At 55.0% G+C, this 23700-nt stretch overlaps 1 protein-coding gene across 1 annotated transcript in view; it reads left to right on the top strand.

Moving 5' to 3' along the window:
- Myo15a (myosin XVA) overlaps positions 1 to 23700 on the top strand; it is a 55876-nt gene that overhangs the window by 15089 nt on the left and 17087 nt on the right. The window contains exons 12-53 of the mRNA XM_078041105.1: positions 1401 to 1514; positions 1773 to 1831; positions 1919 to 2042; positions 2632 to 2727; positions 3171 to 3302; positions 3824 to 3949; positions 4814 to 4891; positions 5902 to 6050; positions 6146 to 6191; positions 6362 to 6486; positions 6951 to 7068; positions 7362 to 7537; positions 8261 to 8345; positions 9201 to 9282; positions 9359 to 9489; positions 9875 to 9970; positions 11678 to 11913; positions 12591 to 12772; positions 13101 to 13173; positions 13362 to 13553; positions 14136 to 14296; positions 14410 to 14504; positions 15013 to 15133; positions 15298 to 15365; positions 15442 to 15519; positions 15699 to 15879; positions 15987 to 16119; positions 16472 to 16574; positions 16737 to 16809; positions 18011 to 18132; positions 18366 to 18425; positions 18846 to 18921; positions 19260 to 19375; positions 19466 to 19584; positions 20297 to 20438; positions 20933 to 21044; positions 21124 to 21198; positions 21933 to 22111; positions 22795 to 22910; positions 23125 to 23197; positions 23473 to 23582; positions 23655 to 23673. Of these exons, the coding sequence (XP_077897231.1) occupies positions 1401 to 1514; positions 1773 to 1831; positions 1919 to 2042; positions 2632 to 2727; positions 3171 to 3302; positions 3824 to 3949; positions 4814 to 4891; positions 5902 to 6050; positions 6146 to 6191; positions 6362 to 6486; positions 6951 to 7068; positions 7362 to 7537; positions 8261 to 8345; positions 9201 to 9282; positions 9359 to 9489; positions 9875 to 9970; positions 11678 to 11913; positions 12591 to 12772; positions 13101 to 13173; positions 13362 to 13553; positions 14136 to 14296; positions 14410 to 14504; positions 15013 to 15133; positions 15298 to 15365; positions 15442 to 15519; positions 15699 to 15879; positions 15987 to 16119; positions 16472 to 16574; positions 16737 to 16809; positions 18011 to 18132; positions 18366 to 18425; positions 18846 to 18921; positions 19260 to 19375; positions 19466 to 19584; positions 20297 to 20438; positions 20933 to 21044; positions 21124 to 21198; positions 21933 to 22111; positions 22795 to 22910; positions 23125 to 23197; positions 23473 to 23582; positions 23655 to 23673 (4752 nt within the window). The remainder of the gene's footprint in view (positions 1 to 1400; positions 1515 to 1772; positions 1832 to 1918; positions 2043 to 2631; positions 2728 to 3170; positions 3303 to 3823; positions 3950 to 4813; positions 4892 to 5901; positions 6051 to 6145; positions 6192 to 6361; positions 6487 to 6950; positions 7069 to 7361; positions 7538 to 8260; positions 8346 to 9200; positions 9283 to 9358; positions 9490 to 9874; positions 9971 to 11677; positions 11914 to 12590; positions 12773 to 13100; positions 13174 to 13361; positions 13554 to 14135; positions 14297 to 14409; positions 14505 to 15012; positions 15134 to 15297; positions 15366 to 15441; positions 15520 to 15698; positions 15880 to 15986; positions 16120 to 16471; positions 16575 to 16736; positions 16810 to 18010; positions 18133 to 18365; positions 18426 to 18845; positions 18922 to 19259; positions 19376 to 19465; positions 19585 to 20296; positions 20439 to 20932; positions 21045 to 21123; positions 21199 to 21932; positions 22112 to 22794; positions 22911 to 23124; positions 23198 to 23472; positions 23583 to 23654; positions 23674 to 23700) is intronic.

Here is a 23700-nt window from a genome sequence, read left to right as displayed (position 1 = left end):
ATGAATTACAAATAGATTTTCCAGTTTCAATTCGTATTTATTTTTATTTTGTTCACAAGTGTTTGAGTATTTTCGTGTTGTTTTCTATGTCTTGTAGAACGTTTTTTTTTTGTTTTGCAGGAATCTGCAAACCAAATTATTTTTTTTAATATTTATTTTTTAGTTATAGAAGGACACAATATCTTTATTTTATTTTTATGTGGTGCTGAGGATCGAACCCAGTGCCTCATGCATACAAGGCAAGCGCTCAACCACTAAGCCATAATCCCAGCCCCCAAATTATTTTAAAAATATTTTAGGCAATTCATCTATGAATTTTTTTTCTTGCATAAATGTTGGATTTTTATTATTTTAAAAGAAACCTTTTTAAAACTATAACAACCTTCTCCCGTAATTTTTTTTTCGATGCCAGGGATTGAGAACTCATGGGTGTTTTATTACCACTGAGCTACATTCCCAGCCCCTTTTATTTTTTATTTTGAGAAAAGGCCTTTCTAAGTTACTTAGGGTAAGTTGCTGAGGTTGGTCTCGAACTTGTGATCCTCCTTCCTCAGCCTCCCACCACCACACCCATCTCCCATAATTTTTTAAAAGAACTTTCATGGTTTCATGGATTTTTGAATTTTTTTTAAAAAAAATTAGATATTTGATTCAAAAATTTATCCTAGTAAGGTTTGAGGTAGGAATCCAATTAACTTGTCTTCCAGATAATTACTGAATTATCCCCTCATTTGAAAAATAGATATTTATCATATCCTGAATTACCATGCACACTGATATCTAATCCCAGACTTTCTAATGGACTTCATTTATCTATTTATGTACCATTTGCCTATGACCATGCTCAGTGTTTTTCCCCTGTGGGGCTGGGGACGAACCCAGCATGCTAGGCGAGTGCTCTGCCACCCAGTTACATCCCTAGCCTGACCACTTGTTTTAATTAGTGCAACTCTAATGTTTTTACTATACTGTATAGCCTCTTTCGCTCTTTCCTTTTTTCAGAATCTTCCTGGCAATTCTAGCTTGTTTCTATTTTTTTGTTTTGTTTGTTTACAGTACTAGGGATTGAAACTGGGGGTGTGCTACGTTCAAACTAAACCCACAGTCCTTTTTATTTTTTTATTATTTTTAATCTTTTATTTATGTATTTGGTACCAGGGACTGAAACCAGGGGCACTTTACCACTGAGTCACATTTTTATTTTGAGACAGGGCCTTGACAAATTGCTGAGGGTCTTGCTGAGTTGCTGAGGCCGGCCTTGAACTTGTGATCCTCCTGCCTCAGCCTCCCAAGTCACTGGGATGTAGGCCCACCCTCGCGCCTGCAGTTTCTGTCTTTCATATAAATGTTAAACTCGGTTTGTCTAGTCCACAACATGCTGCCCTTGGTGTTTTGCCTAGACGGATGCACAGGAGGTGGCCTCAGTGGTAAGCGCCCGGGAGATCCAGGCCGTGGCTGAGCTGCTGCAGATCTCCCCGGAGGGCCTACAGAAGGCCATCACCTTCAAAGTGACCGTGAGTCTGTGGGCACTGGAGACTCTAACAAAGCCTCCCCCCAGCGCCTGTCTCCTTACTAGAACAGCAGCCTCCCTCACCCTAGCATTACCAGGCAGAGGGAGCGGGCACCCTGCCCTCTGGTCAGCTTCATGCCTGAGGCCAATCTCACCATCTCTCTAGCCTCCCTTCCCCAGCCCTTTAATCCCTGGTGGGAGCAGGGGCTTCCTGGAGGTGGTGACCAGCCTACTGTCACTCAAAGGTCCTGTCCCTCCCCAGGAGACAATGCGAGAGAAGATCTTCACGCCCCTGACCGTAGAGAGCGCCGTGGATGCCAGGTGAGGCCGCGTCCCTCCCTGCCTGGGCCCGGAGACCCCCAACACCCCGTCCCTCTGCCCACCAACCCAGTGCCTCCTCTGCCCCAGGGACGCCATTGCCAAGGTCTTGTATGCTCTGCTGTTTGGTTGGCTCATCGCCAGGGTCAATGCGCTGGTGTCCCCGCAGCAGGACACCCTGTCCATCGCCATCCTGGATATCTACGGCTTCGAGGTAGGATGGTGTGAATGGGTGAGGAGCAGGGGACACAGGCAAGGCCTCATCTCCTTCAGGCATCCCTGGTTGGTCCCCTGAACACAGAGGCCCCTGCCTACCGGGCTGGACAGGGACCCCAGAAAGGCCTAGACCAGAGCTTTGCCCTGGGGAAGCTTCCCAGTGGTGCTCAGTGGGGGACAGACTTTGACAGGCCCATGTGATCAGAGCCATAAGGTACCAGGCACTTCAGTCATTCACTTCACCATTACAGTACCCCTGTGAGGCAGGTATTCCCCATTTTACAGACAGGGAAACTGAGGCATGAGGCGAATGCTCCAAGTCACAGAACTAGAAAGTGGCAGCACCACGATACAAACCCAGGCAGAAGGCTCTGTGGCCGGAGCTTTAGCCTCTACCTAGGCTGAAGGACCTATAGCTCCAGGCGCTATCCCGAGGGTGTCGGAGCCATACGGGGTTCTGAGCAGTAAGCTTTTTGAAGTTTCAGCCATGACAGGCAGGGAGAACCCTGGGCCTGGGCTGTGGAGGTGGGGATGGCTGGGTTGCTGGCCAAGGAGGGGCCAACCCAGCCTCCCCATTTCCCTGGCAGGACCTGAGTTTCAACAGCTTTGAGCAACTGTGTATTAATTATGCTAACGAGAACCTTCAGTACCTCTTCAACAAGATCGTCTTTCAGGAAGAGCAGGTGGGTGTGGGGTGGGGTGCATCAACACTCCTGTTTCCTTCCATCCTCACTGGCCAATGGGCCTCCTTGGAGACTCGTTCTTTTTCTTGAAGGGCAATTCCAAGGTTGTCAGGAGACAGTGGAGGGAAAGGCCTTCGAAGCTGGGATCAGCACACGTGAAGACCTGTGTGCTGGAGGGGAAAGTGCTGGGGTGCTAAGCGCAGAGAGGAGTCCTCTTGGCAGAGGGGCTTCCTATCCCCTGCTGGGCTATTCCAAGCAAAGGGAACAGCAGGGCCCTGAGATGCTTCATGTTGCACTATTAAGGGGTGAGCTCCCTGTTCCAGGAGGTATGCAAGCAGAAGTGTCCCAGCCGTCCTCCTTCAGACAAATATAGCCCAGAGAGTAGAGTGAGTGTGCCCTGGGAAGGGATAGGGGGTTAAGCCTCTGTCGTCTGCTGCCCTCAGGAGGAATACATCCGTGAGCAGATCGACTGGCGGGAGATCACCTTTGCTGACAATCAGCCCTGCATCAACCTCATCTCGCTGAAGCCCTATGGCATCTTACGCATCCTTGATGACCAGTGCTGCTTTCCCCAGGTGACCACAGGTGTTGTGTGAGCCTAGCCAGGGCGCTGAGATCTCTGAGTCCCACATCCTCATCCTACCCTGAGTCTTTCATTGCTCTCTGCTCTGAGCAGGGGTGGGAGTGGAGCATCAGGACACCCAACCTACCATTCACAACCTGGGGTGATTTAGGATGGAGGGGGGATGTGAGTGTCCAGAGGAGGGGGCTGCATCAGCCTGGGAAGTCCCAGAGGGCTTCCTGGAGGAGCCAACTGTGGAGTTGAGCCTCAGATCCTGATTGTGCAGGCAGAGTACACAGGCAACGGGGCTGGGAGAGAGGCAAGCTGGGAATTGATTCAGCCACACCTATCTGCAGGGGTCCACTTAGGCCCCCAGTATCTGGCTGATGAACTGTCCCCACCCCCAGAGCCCCAGGCAGCCATGAAAAGTTGTGAGTTGTTCCCTGCAGTGCCCTTTGGGGAGCAGTCAGGGCTGGAGAATTTGCCAACAGGGTCCCAGGACCTCTGCCCACCCACTATCCCACCTGTCACCAGGCCACAGACCACACATTTCTGCAGAAGTGCCACTACCATCACGGCGCCAACCCACTCTATTCTAAACCCAAGATGCCGCTGCCTGAGTTCACCATCAAGCACTACGCCGGCAAGGTCACCTACCAGGTAAGACCTGCGACAGCCAGCATGGTACCGTGGCTGCCCTAAGTGTTAGACACAGGAGCACCATGTGGGACCAGCCACACTCCCCTGGTTCTAGACACAGGAGCACCATGTGGTTCTAGTCCTGGTCCTTCAGCTCCCCAGATGTGTGACCTTGGGCAAATTGCTTACCCCTTTTGAGCCTTAGTTTCCTCATCTGGAAATGGGATCACAGCGCCCATGTCCAGATGAGGATGTGAGAAACCTAGAATGGGATATGGTAAAGAATAGCTATTATTAGCTGGCACAGCGACACCGTGCCTGCAATCTCAGGGACTGGGGAGGCTGAGGCAGAAGGCTTGCAAGTTCAAGGCCAGCCTCAGCAACTTAGAGAAAATTTAAAAAAGGACTGGGGATATACCTCAGTGGTAAAATGCCCCTGGATTTTACCCAATAAATAATAACTATCAGTAGTTATTATTTATTCACTGTAGTCACCTTCCTATTTTCTGTGACACGCTGGCCAAGAGGTGTCACAGGCTAGGTTTGCAACCTCTGTCTTCGTCTGGGTCTTATTTTCCTCATCTGTAGAATGGACATTGAGAGCGGGGTGAACCGCAGACTGGTGGTGTGCAGGCGAGTGGTGGGGGCTGGATGGGAGGCAAGCCCTAGTAGAGGGAAAGAGCCAATCCCTCCTAGGGTGGACAGGAAGACAGAGGTCTGGGAGGGCAAGGCCACGGCCATCCAGGGGACGTGAACCAGCCCAGAGGAAGGAACCGAGGAGGAGGCGTGGGAAAATAAGCCTCTGAATGCCTGCTGGGTGGGCTATCCCTCTACTTTGCCCCGGGTTGGTTTGGCCCCTGCTGCCCTCCTGGCTCCCTCTTTTAGGTGCACAAGTTCCTAGACAAGAATCATGACCAGGTGCGCCAGGACGTGCTGGACCTCTTTGTACGGAGCCGCACGCGGGTGAGCAACCCTAGCCTCCAGCCTGGCCGCTGCCCCGGTCCTGCCCCTAGCACGGCCCCGCCCACAAGCCAGCTCCGTCCACAAAGCCAGCCCCGCCCATAAAGCCAGCCCCGCCCACAAACCAGCTCCGCCCACCGCCAGCCCCGCCCACCGCCAGCCTGGCCCTGGGCCTGGCTGCCCGATCCCAGCCTTCATCCCACCTGGACCTTGCCCTGTATTTTCCACCACACTGGCCCCGCCTCCTGAATGGTCCCCTGACCCCTGGCTCTGCTTTTTGCCCCGCCTACCCTGTCCGCCGGCCCCGCCCCAATCCTTCACTTTCCCCCTCCCCCTTCCCCTCCTCCTCCCCCTCTCCCTCCAAAATTTCTTATTTACATGAGGTGCTGAGACTCGAATGCAGGACCTCACACATACTAGGCATGCGCTCTTCTGTTGAGCTACAACCCTACCCCAAGTGCCTATTCTTGCCTGCACCAGATAGTTCCCTGGGCCCCAGACCCATAAGGCCCTGTCAGAGCCTGGTGGCTCCATTTGGGTTCCTTGAAGGCTTAGAGAGGTCCCCAGCCCCAGCCCCACTATGACCCCCTCACCTCCCCTGTGGCCCTCTGCTTCCTTCTCTGTCAGATTGGCACCTTCTTCTTTAGTTCTGGGTTCGGCCCCTACTGAACACCAGCCAGAGTTCATGATCATGCATGCCACAGGTGGGGGCCAAGCACACAGTCCAGGACTCTGTGTTCCCCAGAATGAAAGGGGGAAAGCCAGCCTAATTATGGGAGGGGTCCCCAAGAAATTGATGAAGGTCCTGTTTTGAGTTTGTAAGCCAGGATGGTGGAGAGGGTAGGAGTCTACTTGTTTTCTGGATTCCTTCAGATGGGGGAATTAACTTTTTTTTTTCCCCTTTTTCTTCATTTCTCTCTTTGGCCCCTGCCTCTCTGTGTCTATTTTCCCTGCCTGTCACCTTGTCTTTCAATGCCTTGACCCCTGCCTTGACTGGCCACCCCCCAATCCAGGTGGTAGCACACCTCTTCTCCAGCCACGCCCCTCAGGCTGCCCCTCAACGCCTGGGCAAGAGCAGCTCTGTCACCCGACTCTACAAGGCGCACACTGTGGCTGCCAAGTTCCAGCAGTCGCTCTTGGATCTGGTGGAAAAGATGGAGAGGTGGGTAAGGACAGGTGGGTAGAAGACCCAGCCTCACCTTTAACCCACCCCATGACCCTCAGTGACTGAGCACCTTCCTTCTGGCTTCTGTCCAGGTGCAACCCCTTGTTCGTGCGTTGCCTGAAGCCCAACCACAAGAAGGTAAGTGAGCACTGAGCCCCCGGGAGAACCAAATCTTCCTACCTGTGCTAGAGGACCCTGAGCAAATGGCTTGGCCTCTTCCACTACCTGCTCAGTCTACCTGATCAGTTCATCATGGATAGTGCCTTTGCACACGAGTGAGCAGAGTCTCTCTCTGGGCATCTCTACAGGAACCAGGTCTCTTTGAGCCAGACGTGGTAATGGCGCAGTTACGTTATTCAGGGGTCCTGGAGACTGTACGGATCCGCAAAGAAGGCTTCCCCGTGCGGCTTCCTTTCCAGATGTTCGTTGACAGGTACCTCCATCAGGATAGTTCCTAAGCTCCACAGACCCTTACCCAAACCCCTGTGGCCCTGGAATCACGCCTGGAGAGCATAAGACTTTGACATTCACAGTCGCTCACGTTGTACACTACACAAGAGTTTTGCTAGCTGTTAAATGGTAAATGTATTTTTAGTTTCGCCTTTTTTCACAGTTGTCTCTGTGTTGATCCCACAGAGGTGTGATTTTTAAGTTATTTTGACAAGCTTCCAGCAGATGGCAGTAGAACGTCTTGTTCTACTGAGATTCTCTATCCCGATTTTCTGAGATCTAGAAGTAGCCTTGAGGCCAGAGTACCACTCGCCGCTGATCAGATGACCTGAGTAGAGCTACCGCTGGGACTGGGGCCTCCTGGACTCAGGGGTTGAGGGTCGTAAGCCTGGGTCTGTCAGGCACCTGGGGTAGGTCTCAACTTCAGTCTGAGTGTGGGCCTTGCAGGTACCGCTGCTTGGTGGCCCTCAAGCCCGACCTGCCAGCTAACGGGGACATGTGCGTGTCAGTGCTAAGCCGTCTGTGCACAGTCATGCCCAACATGTATCGCGTCGGGGTCAGCAAGGTGAGTCCTGCCCACGCCCAGCCCTTAGTGACCTCAAGTTTCATGTCCAAGCTACAGAGTCCTGTCCCAGAGGCAGTCCAGATGGGCTGGACGCACAGAATGCTGGTCCTGCTGCCGGACCTGTCTGTGCTCGGGCAGTTCTTGCTGCCTGATTCACCACTGATCTCTCTTTCACCTCCCTGAACTTGGCCCTGCTCCTGGCGTCTGCCCTGTCCCTCTGTCTCCTTGGACTTGCAGGGTGGGGTGGGGTGCCGGCCTCCTGGCTCTCACCTTCCTCTGTGTCTTCTCCTCAGCTGTTCCTTAAGGAGCATCTGCATCAGCTGCTGGAGAGCATGCGGGAGCACGTTCTGCACCTGGCAGCCCTCACGCTGCAGCGCTGCTTCCGGGGCTTCCTTGTCCAGAGGCGTTTCCGCTCCTTGCGCCGTAAGATCATCCTCCTGCAAAGCCGGGCACGAGGCTACCTTGCCAGGTGTGTCCCCGGGGGAGGGAGGACTGCCTGCAGGACTGTACTCAGGGCTGGGAGAGGCTGTGCCTGAACCCAGGTAGTAGTAAGCTGTGGAGCTGTGCAAGCCAGGCCTCCGCAGGAAGGATGATCAGAGTCTCTGTGTCCCTGTTTGGGGAGACCCTTCCCACCCGTGCCCAGGCCCTCTTGATTGGCAAGTGGGAGAATCCATCCAGTAGAAAGGGGCTCCACCCTGCATCTCAGGGACCCTGGGACTATAACATAATGAGAAGGTTAAATCCAGGCCCTGCCACTTAATTTGCTGTGGGGTAGACGTGGTGGCCCCCACCGGTAATCCCAGCGATTTGGAAGGCTGAGGCTGCAGGATCATAAGTTTGAAGCCCGCCTAGGCAATTTAGTGAAACCCTATCTCAAGTTGCTGGGATTACAGGTGTGTGCCACCACACTGGGTACGTGAAACCCTATCTCAAAAGAAGAAATAAAAATGGACAGAGATGTAGTTTAGTGGTAAAGTGCCCCGGGGTTCAATCCCATGTACAAAAAAAAAAAAACTTATTTCTTTTCCTGTGTGACCTTGGTTAAATCACTGCCCCTGTCTGAGCTCCAGTTTCCCTTTGTGCCAAAGGGCCTCAAAAGTGTAATGGAGGCACTGTCCGCTAGGCAAGTCTGATAGGGGCATTTCTACTTCTTGGTCACCCTGTCTCCCCAATCCATGACCCTCTCTACCAGGCAGCGCTATCAGCAGATGAGGAGGAGTCTGATGAAGTTCCGGTCCTTGGTTCACGCCTACATGAACCGCCGCCGCTACCTTAAGGTACAGGTGCCAGCCCTCTCTGGGGTCAGAGAATAGGAGACCGTTGGCCTCAGTCTTGGGCTTAAATCCCTGCTCTGCCGCTCCTGAGCTGTGTGACCCCAGCCCCTCTGCAGCCTCAATTTCCCATCTACCTCTTGGGGTTGTGCAAAAGTTTAAATGAGATATTGTATGTGAAGGATTTGGCCTGGTGCTGGGTTCACAATGGGGTCTTCAAATAATGGATCGAGGTTAGAATTTGGTGACCTGAACACCCCCGAATACGGTCTGGCTCTTAAACTTTGATTCTAGTCTCGGTTCATTGTCATATAAACCAACTGGAATGTCATTCATTCCCGAAGCATGGGAAAACCGCATGGCCTTTACTGAAGGTCTTGTGGCTCAGCAGAGGACAGATGCCACTGCACACTGCTTGGCCACTTTGTAGAAATCCTCCTTCGAGGGTCTCCCCAAAGGTTTTCTCCTCTTGCCCTTCGCTGTTGATGGTCTCTGGCTGTCCTCCTGTCTCCTCTGTTTCTCTGGCCACACTGTCTTCTCTGGGCCCTCTGTGAAAGGGGAGCAGTAGCCTCCAATTATGGGAAGCTGCCCCCTGCTTCTCAGGCCAGCCGCTGCCTTGTGCGTGCTGGCCTGACCTGGCCCGGGCCTTGGGGCCCACCGTCGCCTCTGCCTGCCGTTCCCTGCCTTGACCATCTGCTGTCCTGCAGCTGAGGGCAGAGCGGAGGCGCCGGGTGGAGAAGGCACGGCTGCGGGAGCAGGAGGTGGGTGTGGGGTCTGGGTGGCCGCAGGGGCCAGGGAGGGAGGCTGGCAGGCGGGGGTGTGGCAGGCGAGGCCCTCACCACTTGCTGTCTGTCCCTCTAGGAGCTGAGCAAGCGGGAGGTGGTGGCTGTGGGGCACCTGGAGGTGCCAGCAGAGCTGGCTGGGCTCATGCAAGCTGTGGCAGGTGTGTCTGCACTGGGCAGGGGGCAGAAGATATGGGGACAAGGGAACAGCCACTTCACACTCTCCACTCTCCATAGGCCTCAGGCTGGCCAGAGTGCCCTGTGTGGCCCCTGTGAGGACTCCCCGGCTCCAGGCCGAGCCCCGAGTCAAATTGCCCCTGGATATCAACAATTACCCCATGGCCAAGTTTGTCCGGTGCCACTTCAAGGTAAGGGCTGGCATAGGTCAAGTGGACACTGACCCATCAGATCTGACATGGTCCTCACCCTGGGACAGGCTGGGATAGTGAGGGTCCTCTGGAGCTCAAGGCAGAGATATTGACCAACCAGTCTTGGAATATTCTAGAAACTGAGTAACTACTACATTATCAGTGCTACTCTAAGTTCCTGGGAAGGGACTAGATAAGACCTCATCCAGCTCACCAAGAGCCACCGTCGGCACCCTGACAGCTCCCCATTTCCCCATCCGGATGTTGGAGACAGGTGCCCTGCCTCAGGGGCTCCTAGGCCCCCACCTGGCATGGGAGCAGTGGGTCCAGTTGTGCCTGTGAGTCCCAGCTCTGCCTCCTCTTGTTCCTGTCCCCTGCCCCCCAGGAACCTGCCTTTGGGATGCTGACAGTGCCCTTGAGGATGCCCCTCACGCAGCTGCCAGCCGAGTACCATGCAGAAGCCGTGAGCACCTTCAAGCTGGTATGGGGCCTGCCCCAGCCCACCTTCAGATTCATAGCCCTGAGAAGCTGAGGCAGGAAAATTGCAAGTTCAAGGTCAGCCTTGGCAACTTAGTGAGACTCTGTCTCAAAATTAAAAAGGGCATGGCGGGACATAGAGTGCTCCTGGGTTCAGTCCCCAATACCACAAAAAAAAAAAAAAAAAAAAATGTCATAGCCTCTGACTGCCGGTGCTGTCCCTCTAGGCCCTCCACAAGCCTGACTCATGAGCCTCTTCCTTGGACTTCTATGTCAGTGGACACTATATCTGGCCTCCTTTCAGGTGGCCCTTCTTTCCCAGTCACCTTCCTGGCAGAAAGGCTGCCTTAGACTGGGGCCTCCCAGGATTATCAATGATTCCTCTCCTCAAGGGTTTCCTAGTCTGAATGGGGAGGCAGACCCTGAGCCTTGCCTGGGACCAACATCAGGAATAGAGGAATGCAGGGCTCTAATTCAGCCCCAGGCAAGGTCAGAGGAGGCCTCCTGCAGGAGAGGGCATTGGAGCTGGAGGGGAGTTTGCAGGGAGAGTGCAACAGGCACAAAGAGGAGGAAATCAGTGTGCTCAGGACAGAGAGCTAAGAGGGTGAGGGAAGAGGTGCTTCCTGAGGACCTGATCGCTGAGCCAGGGCTTGCATCTCATCCCAAGGACCACAGGAGTCCAGGAAGATGCTCCCTGGGAGTGATGTGGTCAATCTGAGTGGCAGAAAGAACCCCAATATGGTCATATCCAAGTATCATACAGAACCCTTTGAGGCTGGGGCGGTGGCACATGCCACCTGTGATCCCAGAGGCTCTGGAGGCTGAGGCAGGAGGATTGCAAGTTCAAAGCCAGCCTCAGCAACTTAGCGAGGCCCTTACCAACTCAGTGAGACCCTGTCTCTAAATAAAATATTTAAAAGGGTTAGGGTTGCTGGGATTGTGGCTCAGCGGTAGAGCGCTCGCCTAGCGCAAGGGGGACCCTGGTTGATCCTCAGCACCACATAAAAATAAAGGCATTGAGTTGTGTCCATCTACACCAAAAATAAAAAATAAAATAAAAAATAAATAAAAGGGTTAGGGATGTGGCCCAGTGGTTAAGTGACCCTGGGTTTAATCCCCCCTGGCACCAATAAATAAATAAATAAATCTATGAATTAATTAATTAAAATTTAAAAAAAATAAAGACCCCTTTGAAGCCTAGGTAGAGCAGGAGGTATGGAGCCAGCCGGAAGCCAGGAGAGCAGGTGGGTAACTGAGGCTGTGTGGGGCGCCTAGAAGATTCCTGAGCAGAATAGGAAGTCAATATGTATTTGGATCTTTTTTTTTTTTTGTACTGGGGATTAAACCCAGGGGCACTTAACCACCAAGTCACATCCCAGTCCTTTTTTATATTTTATATCTAGAGATAGGGTCTTGCTGAGTTGCTTAGGGTCTCACTAAATTGCTGAAACTGGCATTGAATTGGAGATCCTCCTGCCTCAGCCTCCTGAGCCACTGGCATTACAGGCCACGCCCTGGTGTGCTTTGAATCTTAACCTTTCCCGTAGTCGGGGTGAACTGCCTTGTCATTCAGCACAGAATATGGCAGTTACGTTGTACTATGAGGTACTTTCCTATGGACAGAGGACCCAAGGGAGAGGTGTACGTGGAGGGGTGGGGGTGTGGCAGGAATAACCTTCTGAGAGGCCCAGGAGAGTCTTTCTGTGGCCAGATCCTGCGTTTCATGGGCGACCCCCACCTGCACGGTGCCCAGGAGGACGTCCTGGGGAACTACATCGTGCAGAAGGGGCTGACAATACCTGAGCTACGGGATGAGATCCTGGCCCAGCTGGCCAATCAGGTGTGGCACAATCACAATGCCCACAATGCCGAGCGGGGCTGGCTGCTCCTGGCTGCCTGTCTCAGTGGCTTCACACCTTCCTCACGCCTCGACAAGTTCCTCCTCAAGTGAGTGGGACCCGGAGGGGCCAGGGTGGATGGGACTTGTGGTAAAGGCCAGACCAGGAGCAGCATCTCTGTGTGGGGAGGCATGGGCACTGATGTGGTCCAGTCTCCACTGGGCTGGGCTCAGTCTCCACTGGGCCCAGTGCAAGAGGAAGGACAGATTTCACTGCAGTGGGTAAGAGTCAGGTCAGACTGGAGAAGGGACTTCCAGGACCCAGAAGTCGGCAAGACCAGGGCATGGCGAATTTGGAAAAGAGCATGGACCTCTCGGGTCATGGGGAAGAATGGGGGGGCTCTTTAGAAGCATGAAAAGTTAGACTTGAGAGGCCTGAGTTCAAATCCCAGCTCAGTCATGGGTGAGCTTTGTGACCCAGGCCAAGTTATTTCACCTCTCTGGGCCTCCATTGCCTCACCTGTTAAAGAGGGATAACAGTAGTGCACACTTCATAGGCTGTGGTGAGGATGAAGTTCTTAGAACAGAGACAGGCAGGTGGTGAGTGCTGTGTGGACGCCACCATGACAACGGTTCTGGGTGTTGTCATGCTGGGTGCAAAGCATGATTTGCAAGAGAAGGGACTAGGACAGAACTTGAACTATAACCTAGGACCCTTTTAACCTCACCTTAGGGCTCTGGGCCAGCCTGGACCTCCCTTAGGCTGTGACTCCCTCCCACCCATCAGGTTTGTGTCTGATTATGGGCAGAATGGCTTCCAGGCAGTGTGTCAGCACCGTCTCATGCAGGCCATGGGCCGGGCCCAACAGCAGGGCTCAGGGGCGGCCCGCACCTTCCCACCGACCCAGCTTGAGTGGATCACTACCCATGAGAAGGCCAACATGGCACTGGATGTGAGCTGCTTCAATGGTAAGCTGCCTTGTCCCTACCCCTCATCTTGCCCTCCCTCGGTCCCTCGTGGAAGGGCAGCTGGAGTCCACTGGGCTCCGTATATTTTGGGGTCAACAGTTGTCCTGAGAGGCTCTGGAGCTAGGAAGGAGCCTGCTCAAGAGATACCTCTGCAGGAAAGATAAACGGGGTACGGGGACTGAACCCGCAGGGGCAGGGAGGGAGAGCCCAGATACAGGGACTCAGGGCAAGAGTTGGGAGGCCTGGAAGGAGAAGGCAAAGCAGGGCAGCCCTGCGAGACTTAATTGCAGATGTCTCAGGCTGAGTCCAGTGCTTGCTACCACCCCAGGTGACCAGTTCTCCTGTCCAGTGCACTCCTGGAGTACTGGGGAAGAGGTGGCAGGAGACATTCTCAGGCACAGGTGGGATCCTGGAATACGCCACCCAGCACATCTCTGTGTACTTGGGAAGAAGGGAGGGAGGGAGGGATAAGAGGCCAGGTCCCCCAGGGTCCTAAGGGTCACCATGGTCATGCTTGGGGTTTGACTCATATCCAAGGGTCTCCCCTAGGTAGGTGCCCCGTTTCCATCTCTCCACATGCTGTCACCAGGGGTCTGGCTGAAGGCTGGAGAGGATGGACGGTGGCCATGAAGAATGGTGTGCAGTGGGCAGAGCTGGCTGGCCATGACTACGTGCTGGACCTAGTGTCAGACCTGGAGCTGCTCAGGGACTTCCCTCGGCAGAAGTCCTACTTCATTGTGGGCACGGAAGGGCCCATGGCTGGCAGGGGATGCCCGAGAATGTGGGTAGCTATGTGGGCCACCTTCACACAGATGGCCTCTCCTGGGTAGCAGGTTCTGCTTACCTGACTCTTGGGAGAGACTGAGTTTAGAGGGGTTTGTGGTTGTTTGTATTTGATTTTGAGATGAGTCTCTTTGTGTTCTCCTCCCTGGCTGGCCTCGAACTCCTGGGCTCAAGTGATCCTCCTGCCTCAGCCTTTGAGTAACTGGGACTATGGGTGCATGCCGCAGTGCCCAGTGGTGTTCTCTTTCTCTGTGTCTGTCTGTCTGTCTGTCTGTCTGTCTCTCTTTCTCTTTTCTGTAAGTGCTGGGGATGGAACCTAGGGCCTTGCACATTCTAGGCAAACACTACCACTGAGCTACATCCCCAGCCGTTGTTATTTTTATTTCCCGATGGTCTCACTGAGTCGCCCAAGCTGCTCTTGAACTTGTGATTCTCTTGCCTCAGCCTCTTGAGTCGCTGGGTTTACCTGGCTGCTGTCCTGCTTTTTAAATGAAGAAAGTCACCCCATTCTGGGAACAGAAAATGTTGGGGGGCTGTGGTTCTCTTAGCTGCTCTGTGTTCCCCTTCCCCCCCTCAACAGGGTTTTTGGGAATAGCTGGGACTCAGATGAGGATACACCCCCCAGGCCTCAGCCTCAGCATCCCATGCCTGAAGTACCTGACTCTGATGGGTACAGCAGCCACAATGAGGATGGCACGAGTGGGGAAACTGAGGCCCAGAGAGAGACAGTCACCCACCAAGGTCAATCAGCATTGGCCACCATCACTGGTGGGGAGGGAACCCAGGAGACTGTGGGGGAGGTGGAGACCAACAGGAAGAATGAACTTGCCCTTTTTGTATACCCTCCCATCCAGACTCGGACAGCCTTGGAGAGCCCGCTGTGCCCCATAAGGGGCTTGACTGCTACCTGGACAGCCTCTTCAACCCCGTGCTGTCCTACGGGGATGCGGTAGGGACAGGGGGAGCATTTGCAGATAGACAGCAGGCTCAGTGTGTACCCCTGAGTCACGTCTGGGCCCAGAATGACACGGGAGCATCTCATAGCCAGGGTCATGGGGTGCTGTGTCCTCTCTGGGTCTGTGTTGGCCATGGGAGGAAAATATGAGGGTGTCCTCACAGCTGGAGATGCCACCACGTCCGGTGAAAGCCGGCTCCCGGTGGGAGTGAATGACCTTCATCCCTAAGTCCCCCGGGTCCCCTCACCCTGGGGACTTCCGGAGCACCACAGCAGTCCCTGGATGATACGCAGCCCTGAGCAGGGCCTAGCTCCTCTTTGAGCTTCAGTTTACTCCTCGATCAGAGGAGAGAAGGTTGTGGGGAGGACGGGTTGGGGACAGACACTTGGCCAGTGGGAGGTCCCCCTGGGGGGAGGAAATGACTGGTGTCAGGTGCCTGTTACCATGGAGCCTCAGGAGTACAGCACCGAGGCAGTCACTCGAGCCACCCGCTGTCCCCAGGACCTGGAAAAGCCCACAGCCATTGCTTACCGCATGAAAGGGGGAGGCCAGCCTGGCGGAGGCAGCAGTAGTGGTCCTGAAGACACCCTCAGGAGACCCCCAGAGCCAAAGCCAAAGCCAAGTCAGTGCCTCCCACTAGGGTGGTTCCAGGGTGGGGCAGGGCTGGGGCTACTCACAGGCCTACAAGCACCTTTAGGTGCTAGGCAGCCACAGGTGGGAGTGGGAGGGCAGGGGGCATGGCCCATGTCCTCCATGTCTGCCCGTGCCCCCTCTCGGCTCCTCCAGTACCAGGCCTGGATGCCTCCACACTGGCTCTGCAGCAGGCCTTCATCCACAAGCAGGCCGTGTTGCTGGTGAGTGAGGGACAGACTTCCCAGGGAGGGTGGCAGACTATGGACCTGCCTAGTCACCACCACGGCTCTTCCCCAGGCCCGGGAGATGACCCTGCAGGCCATGGCACTCCAGCAGCAGCCTCTGAGTCCTGCTCTGAGACCCTTACCCCCAGAGGTGAGTCTGGCCCATGCAGGGTAAGGGGGCTGCTTAGAGTCACCAACTGGAAAGAGGAGTGCTGTGCTGCTCCAGGACATCATTATGCTTCTCTGAGCCCAGAAGCCCCACAGCCCATGTGGGGCAGAGACAGGGTCCCTGAGAGCGGTCTGGTCCATCTCATGCCCTGTTCTCTGCAGAAACCCTTGGCACCAGAGGCACAGCCGAAGTCCGTGGGCACTGGTCCCCCTGCCAAACCTGTGCTCCTGCGCTCCACTCCAAAGTCCGCAGCCCCAGCCCCTTCAGCCAAGGTCCCGAGGCCCCCCACCAAGCCCGTGGCTGTACCCATTCTAGCTCAGGGCCTGGCTTCTCCACAAATCGGTGAGTGTGCACCTCAGTTTGGGGGCCTTTCCGGGAAAGAGGTAGGATTATGACTCTGTCTGCTGTAGGCTCATCCTCTCCCCCACCCCCGCCCCCTCAATCCACAGCCTCACCCTCCCAGGACTTGGTCCGTTACTCCACGCTCAACTCAGAGCACTTCCCGCAGCCCACACAGCAGATCAGAAGCATCATCAGGCAGTGCCAGCAGCCGCCTCGAGGAGGCCGTCCCGAGGCCCTGAGGTCAGCGCTGCCCTCAAACCCAGGGGACCTGGTCACTCACTGTGCCTGAGTGTCTACCCTCCCGTGCACCTGCCTGTGGCCTCCACAGTGTCCCCGCCCCCCCAGCTCCCTCCACGGAGGGAGTTTCTTCATGCCAGTGGGTCCAGATGAGCCCCCGGGGGCAAAGGGAAGCCCAGAATGCTGTTCTCAGCGGGGTGATGCGACCTCAGGCCAGTCTCTGATCCTCTCTGGGTTGTTACTCATAATTATGAGGTCGGTGGAGGAGGAAGTCCCCTCCACCAAGTTGTAAAAATGTGGTGAGGAGAGGGGAGATTCAATGTCCACCCCTGCTTGGTTCGTCTCTTCCTAGCAGGAAGGATGGAAGGGTGTTTGTGAAGCGGCCAGACCCCCACGAGGAGGCCCTGATGCTCCTGAAGGGCCAGATGACTCACCTAGGGACAGCACCTGGCACCCAGGTGAGAGGCAGGGTGGGGGGCTACGCCCAGCAGGGAGAGAGACAAAGAGGAGCCTCCAGGGGAACTTCAGAAACCAGCTACTCCTACAAGCCATGGCCCTGCCTCTACCCGCTCCATGGGGCTTGCTGGTTGCCCCCTGAGCACTCTCTTTGGGTAGAACAGGTGTCCAGAGAGACGGTGGCCCTAGTGAAGCCAGTGACCAGTGCACCGAGGCCATCCATGGGGCCCACTCCAGGTAAGAGGGCCAGGATGGAGGGAGGGGCAAGCAGGCGGGGTGTCCAAGTGTGGGAGTGGTTCTGTGAGCACAGGTGAGTCTCAGTCGTATGTTGGTGACATGGGTGTCTGTGTCCCTGAGCCTTGTACATGTTAGCAATAATAATACTCACATTTAAATCACCCTAACTTTAGGCCCATCCTGGTCTCGTTTAATCCTATTAAAACCCATCAAGGCAGTACCACTTATTCCTACATGGTACAGATGGGGAAATGGAGGCAAAAAGAATTTCAGTTGTTTGCCAAGGTTACACAGCTCAAAAAAGTGTCAGAACAGGGCTATCAATGCAGGCCTCCTGCCACCACAACCAGGAACTCTGATCTTTACTAGCCCCGTCTCATAGCAGCCACAGTGACCTGAAAAATCTACAAACCAACTCACATTGTGTCCCTGACTTTAAGAAACCGCTCCAATGGGTTTGGGGATGTGTCTCAGTGATAGAGCACTTGCCCGGCATGCACAGGAGTGGGTTCAATCCCTAGTACTGCAAAACAAAGCAAAAAAACCCACAAACAAAGACTTCCAAATGGATCCTGCAATGAACTCCAAACTCTTCGCTGTGCTCTTTGAGGTCCTCCTGAATGATCTATCTACCCACCTTTGTGGCCTCATCTCCTCCCACGGGAGCCTTGTACATTCTGTTCCTGAAAACACCAAGCCCCCTCCTACCTCAGTGCCTTTACACTTGCTCTTCCCTCTGCCTAGAATGCTCTTCCCTGCAATCTTTGCATGTCTGGCCCCCTCTTGTCATTCAGGTCTCAGCTCAAATGTCCTCAGAGAGGACCTGGACTGAAAGATCCTCAAAATTCAGCTCCCCAGACTTTCCTAAATCACTCTGCTCCACTTCTACCCCAGCTCCTAGCAGTAAGAGCTTTGTTCTTTCTGTTCCACCCAAACTTGCCATGAGACTGAAGTCAAGGGCAGTTGCCTGTCTGTCTTGTTCACTAGGGCATCCAAGGCCATCCATTGCAGGCTGCTGGATGCTCTCTTTATCTGTGGAATAAAAGGCTGGGTTGTAAAGTGTGCCCATGTGAGCAGTTGTGCCTACTGAATCTGCCCTGGCCCCTTTCTTGGCATGAGGTTGCCACCATGTCCCCTACTCCACCCTGACTCTCCCACTTGGTCCTGAGAGGTGTCTCCCCTGCTCCCCTGCGCTCTCCAGTGCAGCCTTCGAGATCCCTGGAGCCCCCCGAGGAACCTGTGCAAACGCGGCTGCATTGTCTAATCAACCCCAGTTTCTACGGCTACCAGGATGCCCCCTGGCGGATCTTCCTGCGCAAAGAGGTACCTGGCCAGGCTCAGGAGACCTGAGCCAGGGAAAGGGCTGAATGGGAGAGTGGAGGGAGTCGGGGAGTTGGCCCAGGAGAACCTGATGGGCAGAGTTGAAGCTAGGGGGCAGAGTTAGAACCAGGGATGAGGCTGGGGGAGAGCCCGGCCGTGGCTAGGGTTGGGGGGGCCGCGTGCAAAGCAAGGAAGGGAACAGTCTGTGGTTACCCACTGAAGCCCTACCCCCACAGGTGTTTTACCCCAAGGACAGCTACAACCATCCTGTGCAGCTAGACCTCCTGTTCCGCCAGGTGATGTCCCCTCTTCCCTTCTGTCCCAGTATACTCAGCAGGGTAATGGGCCCATAGACTAGCAGCCTGCACTCTGCGATTTGGGATCCTGGAGGTTGGGAAGCTGTTCTACACAATCTCCCACTCCCATGGATAAGGTCAGTGGGTGTAAGTCAGGAAGGACTCAGAGGTCAAATCTAAGTCATCCCCCCCGCCACATACAAGATAGATAAGGAAACTGAGGCCTAGGAAGACCCCCCCCATAGATGGCAAAGTTGAGGAGAGAGGTCCCTGTAAGTGAGCTCTGATTTATGAAGACGATCCAGCTTACCGATGACCCCACGACTACAAATTGGGACTTCTCCATTCCCCTGCACCTAGAACAGAGCAGCCGGCTGGGGAAGTCCCTGGTATCACCTGAATCATGGCTTCTTCCCATAGATCCTGCACGACACGTTCTCTGCGGCCTGCCTGCGTATCACTGAGGACGAGCGGCTCAGAATGAAGGCCCTGTTTGGTATTGCAGGGGGAGGGGGGAAATTGCTGATGGGCTGCCAGCCAGAGCCACTGGCCAGCCCTTTCCCAGAGGGAGGCCAAGGCTAACAAGCCCAGCCCCAATTTGCCTCCAGACACAGCCCCTCCTTGCTCTGCTATGGCCTCTTACATGGCCAGGCTGCAAGTTCAGGGTTGGCAATATCCGACACATTGTGTCCATCTCTGGGTTTCACTTTCTCATTCTCCATACTGGCCAGTTATCTTCTTGCCAGATGTCGGTCTTCCTTCCTGATCTCCCAGATGTGGGCTGGCAGGGGAAGGGTGAAAAGGGGGGTCCTGATCAAATTTGGTCTCCTTTAGCCCAGAACCAGCTGGACATACAGCGGCCTCTGGTAACGGAGAGTGTGAAGCGGGCGGTGATCAGCACTGCCCGAGACAGCTGGGAGGTCTACTTCTCCCGCCTCTTTCCCGCCACGGTGCGAACCCCTGTCTGCCCACTCCCTACCTGCCCAGAGCATTCAGGACAGAGGGTAAAAGACCCTCACATGCCCCTCATCTTAATCCAGGGCAGTGTGGGCACTGGTGTGCAGATCCTAGCGGTGTCCCACACAGGCATCAAACTCCTGCGGATGGTCAAGGGCAGCCGGGAGGCCAGTGGGCAGCTGCAGGTCCTACGTACATACAGGTGACTGACAGGCAGGTGTGAGGCCAGTACTGGACTAGCGTCTTCTGCTTTCTAAGTACCTATGAAGTGCCAGGCTCTGTACCATGCCCATATAAGAGATGGGGAAACTGAGTCTTGGAGATAGAAGTTACCTGCCTTAGGTCAGGTGGGCAGGAAATGGTTGAGCTAGGAGCCCATTTCTCTGTTCTGCCTCTGGGGCCACACAGCAGCCTCGCCTCCACTCCAAGGCTCCCTGAAGTGGGGCAAATGGTGCTGCAAGCCACCAAGTCTTGAGGCAGCTGAAAAGAGAAATGGTACTCCAGCCCTGAGACCTACCTGAGGTCTTTCTTCCCTGTCTCACTTATCCCTTTCAACATGAGATCAGGAAAGAGTCTTGATCACTGGTTGGGTAAAATCTCCCTGCTTTGAAGGATGGGAAGAATTTGGTCGGTGCATGAAAAAAAGATTAGTGTGTTCAAAATCTGGGAGGTTGGACTGAGGGACCAAGGGAGGGTGCCAGAGCACTGGTTCAGAGGGTAGTAGGAGATGAGCAGAATCTACTGTGGGGAGTCAGAGGCAGGAGGCAAGAAGTCCCTTGGTTCTCAGGAGGCTAGTGTCGGGTGAAGCTACAGGAATGCGATGGGGCTACAGGAACAGAAGGACTATAAGGGTCTGGAGAGAGCATTCCTGTGGCCTTGGGATCCTGCCCTCATGCCACCTTCCCATCCTCCAGCTTTGCGGATATCCTCTTTGTGACCATGCCGTCCCAGAACATGCTGGAGTTCAACCTGGCTAGTGAGAAGGTCATCCTCTTTTCAGCCCGAGCTCCCCAGGTCAAGACCATGGTGGATGACTTCATTCTGGAGTTAAAGAAGGTCAGGATCAGGGCTGGGGTTGTGGCTCAGCGGTGGAGCACTCGCCTAGCACGTGCTAGGCCCTGGGTTCGATCCTCAGCACCACATAAAAATAATAAAGGCATTTTGTCCTACTACAACTAAAAAAAAAATTTAAAAAATAAAAGAAGGTCAGGATCCTCCCACAGATACTGCCCAGGGCTGAGGGCCCAAGAACAAGGCTATCCCCCATGCCCGGCCCCTGCCCATTTCCCCACCTGTGACTGGGCAGCCCCCAGGCCCAGCACCTGCTGGGGAAGGCTTCGATGGGAAGCTCTGGTGAGGGATTGAGTGGGCTGGTGATGGGTGTTCATCAGACTCAGGCAAGGCCCTTCCTTTCATTCACCTGGCATGACCTTCCCCCTTCTCACCTAGAGAAGGCACCCTTCCTAATGTGCTGGGGAGATAGGAACCCTTAGGCCTCTCAGAGGAGGGCGGGGGACTGTAGCCCCTTACCCTGCCCCTGGCCACCCCAGGATTCTGACTATGTTGTTGCTGTGAGGAACTTCCTGCCTGAGGATCCAGCACTGCTGGCCTTCCACAAGGGTGACATTATCCACCTGCAGCCCCTGGAGCCACCTAGAACAGGTCAGTGTCATGGGGGTGGGGTAGGTAGAAGGGGAGGCTGGGCCTCCCTGGTGGGTGCTGACACAACCCTGGCCCACAGGCTATAGCGCTGGCTGTGTGGTGCGCAAGAAGGTGGTATACCTGGAGGAGCTGCGGCATAGAGGTCCTGACTTTGGTGGGTACCCCAAAATGTGGAAACTCTAAAGAGGGCTCATGCTAGCTCCATACATTCACAATACAGGTGTACTTGTGAGGGTTTCTTTTCTCCTTCTCTCTTTCTTTTATTAGTACTGGGGATTGAACCCCGGGGTGCTCTAACACTGAGCTATGTCCCCAGCCCTTTTTATTTTTTATGTTGAGACAGGGTCTCACTAAGTTGCTGAGGCTGGCCTTGAACTTGTGATCCTTCTGCCTCAGCCTCCTGAGTCACTGGGATGACTAGAGAACACCCCCACACCCAGCTGGATGAGGGTTTATTGGTGCCCCCAAGCTGTCTGGCCTGGCAAGGTCTTCAAAGGTCTCTGCCATGGCCTGGCAGGACCTGCTGGCAGCCATATAGCCCAGCCCTTTGCCTAAATAGATGGCCACGGGGTTTGTAGCCAGACTCTTTGTGTCTTCACACACAATCTTTTGCTGCACCTCTCACTATAGCCCAGTGGCCCTAAGGGAATCCCTTCCTATTTGCTCCCATGTAAAATGGGGGTGTGGCTCAGTGGTAGAGCCACTTGCCTAAGATGCCCTGGGTTCCATCCCCAGGACCACAAAAACAAAAGAAAAAACCGGGATGGCTTGGCCTCTCCCACAGAGCTCTAGAGAGGGGTCAAGGAAGTACCCAAATATCCCTAAAGGGGCTCCTTCATCCCATGACAAGATCTTCCAGTTTGGCTCTGACCCTTCCATGACCCCTAGGCTGGAGGTTTGGGACGATCCACGGGCGCGTGGGTCGCTTCCCTTCGGAGCTGGTGCAGCCCGCCGCAGCCCCAGATTTCCTGCAGCTACCAGCAGAGCCTGGCAGGAGCCGGGCTGCCGCGGTGGCCGCAGCTGTCGCCTCTACAGCCGCAGCTCAGGAGGTGGGCCGCAGGAGAGAGGTGAGCCCGGCGGGGGGCAGAGACAGCAGGGGCCAGGATGAGTCAGGCTGCAGCCCGTGGTGCACGCTAGCAAGGTTAGCTAGGGGCGTGGTCAGTCCCTTGAGGCGTGGACAGCCCTCGAGTAGGGCGAGCGAGATATGTGACCCATGGGTGAGCCAGGAATATGACCAGAGATGGTTGGAATTGTGACCAAATGGAGTAGGGAAGGGTGGGGGTCAGTTGAATGCGACCTGAGCCAAAAGTCGGGGACCAGCCCTGGGCTGGCCGATAGGTAAAGTCAACCTGGGGTGGGGTGGGGCGAGGCGAGTGGGACGGGGTCTAGCTACCGAATGGAATTAGGGAGAGTCAGGTCAAATTTAGGAGTGAGGGGCTGGATCAGCCAACGCTCTGCAAGAACTAGCCTAGTTCGTGGGGGCGTGGCCTAGTGGGCGGAAGGCGGGGTCAGCCTGGCAGGAGGTGGGTGTGGCAAACTGGAGAGAAGTCCACTGGGTTCAGGTGGGTTCAGATGCATGGGCAGAGGGGGCCGTCTGGGTGGTCTGGGTTCTATCATCCAGGCGTTGCCTTGAATGGGCTGTGACAGGAGGACAAGTGGGGAGTGGCTGGACAGGCCTTGCTAGCTCTAGCTTACTCCCTCCCCCCTCCCCTCCCCTCCTCTTTCTTTCTCTCTCTCCCCTCTCTTAAAGGGTCCCTCAGTCAGGGCCCGCTCTGCTGACCGTGGAGAAGACACCCTGGCGCTCCCACCATATACAATGCTCGAATTTGCCCAGAAGTATTTCCGAGACCCTCGGAGGCAATCTCAGTGAGTGGTGGCCCCACCCCTATTCCTTACACAAAGGAGGGCTTCTTGCAGCGGATGTTGGCTGTCAGCCTGGGAGGCAGCTCCCCTTCTGGTTGACATGAGGCCCACCTTATGTCTCAGCCTCTGGATCAAGAACAGTCCTAAGTGGGAAAAGGATGTAGCCAAAGACTGGGAGGCAGAGCTGGTCAGCAGCAGTGCCCACCTCCTGTTACAGGGATGGCCTCAGGCTGAAATCCAAGGAGGGCCGGGAGTCCAGAACCTTGGAGGACATGCTCTGCTTCACCAAGGTGTCCAGTTTCTCCATCTGTAAAATGGTGGTGTGAGGGGGGCCCCTCCCCATCCCCAGGACAAAAAGATTGTCCAGAGTTAAGACCCTACAGCTCTAAAAACCTCCAGGACCCCCGCCCCCCTGAGGCAGCATCGCCCCCCAGTGTCAGGCCTGGCTCCCCTTTTGTAATGTCGGCCCTCCACATTGTTATCGTAAGATCTGGAAGTATAATATGGTCCTCTTCTGTTCTGACATATCCCTTCATGGTGACCTGGTCCTTCCCTCCCCTCACAGACCCCGCTCCAGGAATCCCTTATTGAACTCAGTGACACCAGCCTCAACAAGATGGCCACCGACATGTTCCTAGGTGTGGGGGTGGGACGGCAGCCACCACTTGGTGGGAGGTAGCACTGTGTGATTCCTGCCTGTCCCAACTCCTCTCCCCACCCCCAACTCAGATATGGGGCACTTTGAAGAAAATGGAAGCCCCCAGAGGTCTGTGGACACAGTCACCCAGGGAGG

Source organism: Ictidomys tridecemlineatus, chromosome 3 (genome assembly GCF_052094955.1).
Source record: "Ictidomys tridecemlineatus isolate mIctTri1 chromosome 3, mIctTri1.hap1, whole genome shotgun sequence".
In the NCBI taxonomy this organism is placed as follows: domain Eukaryota; kingdom Metazoa; phylum Chordata; class Mammalia; order Rodentia; family Sciuridae; genus Ictidomys; species Ictidomys tridecemlineatus.
This window is presented reverse-complemented; position numbering and strand designations above follow the sequence as displayed.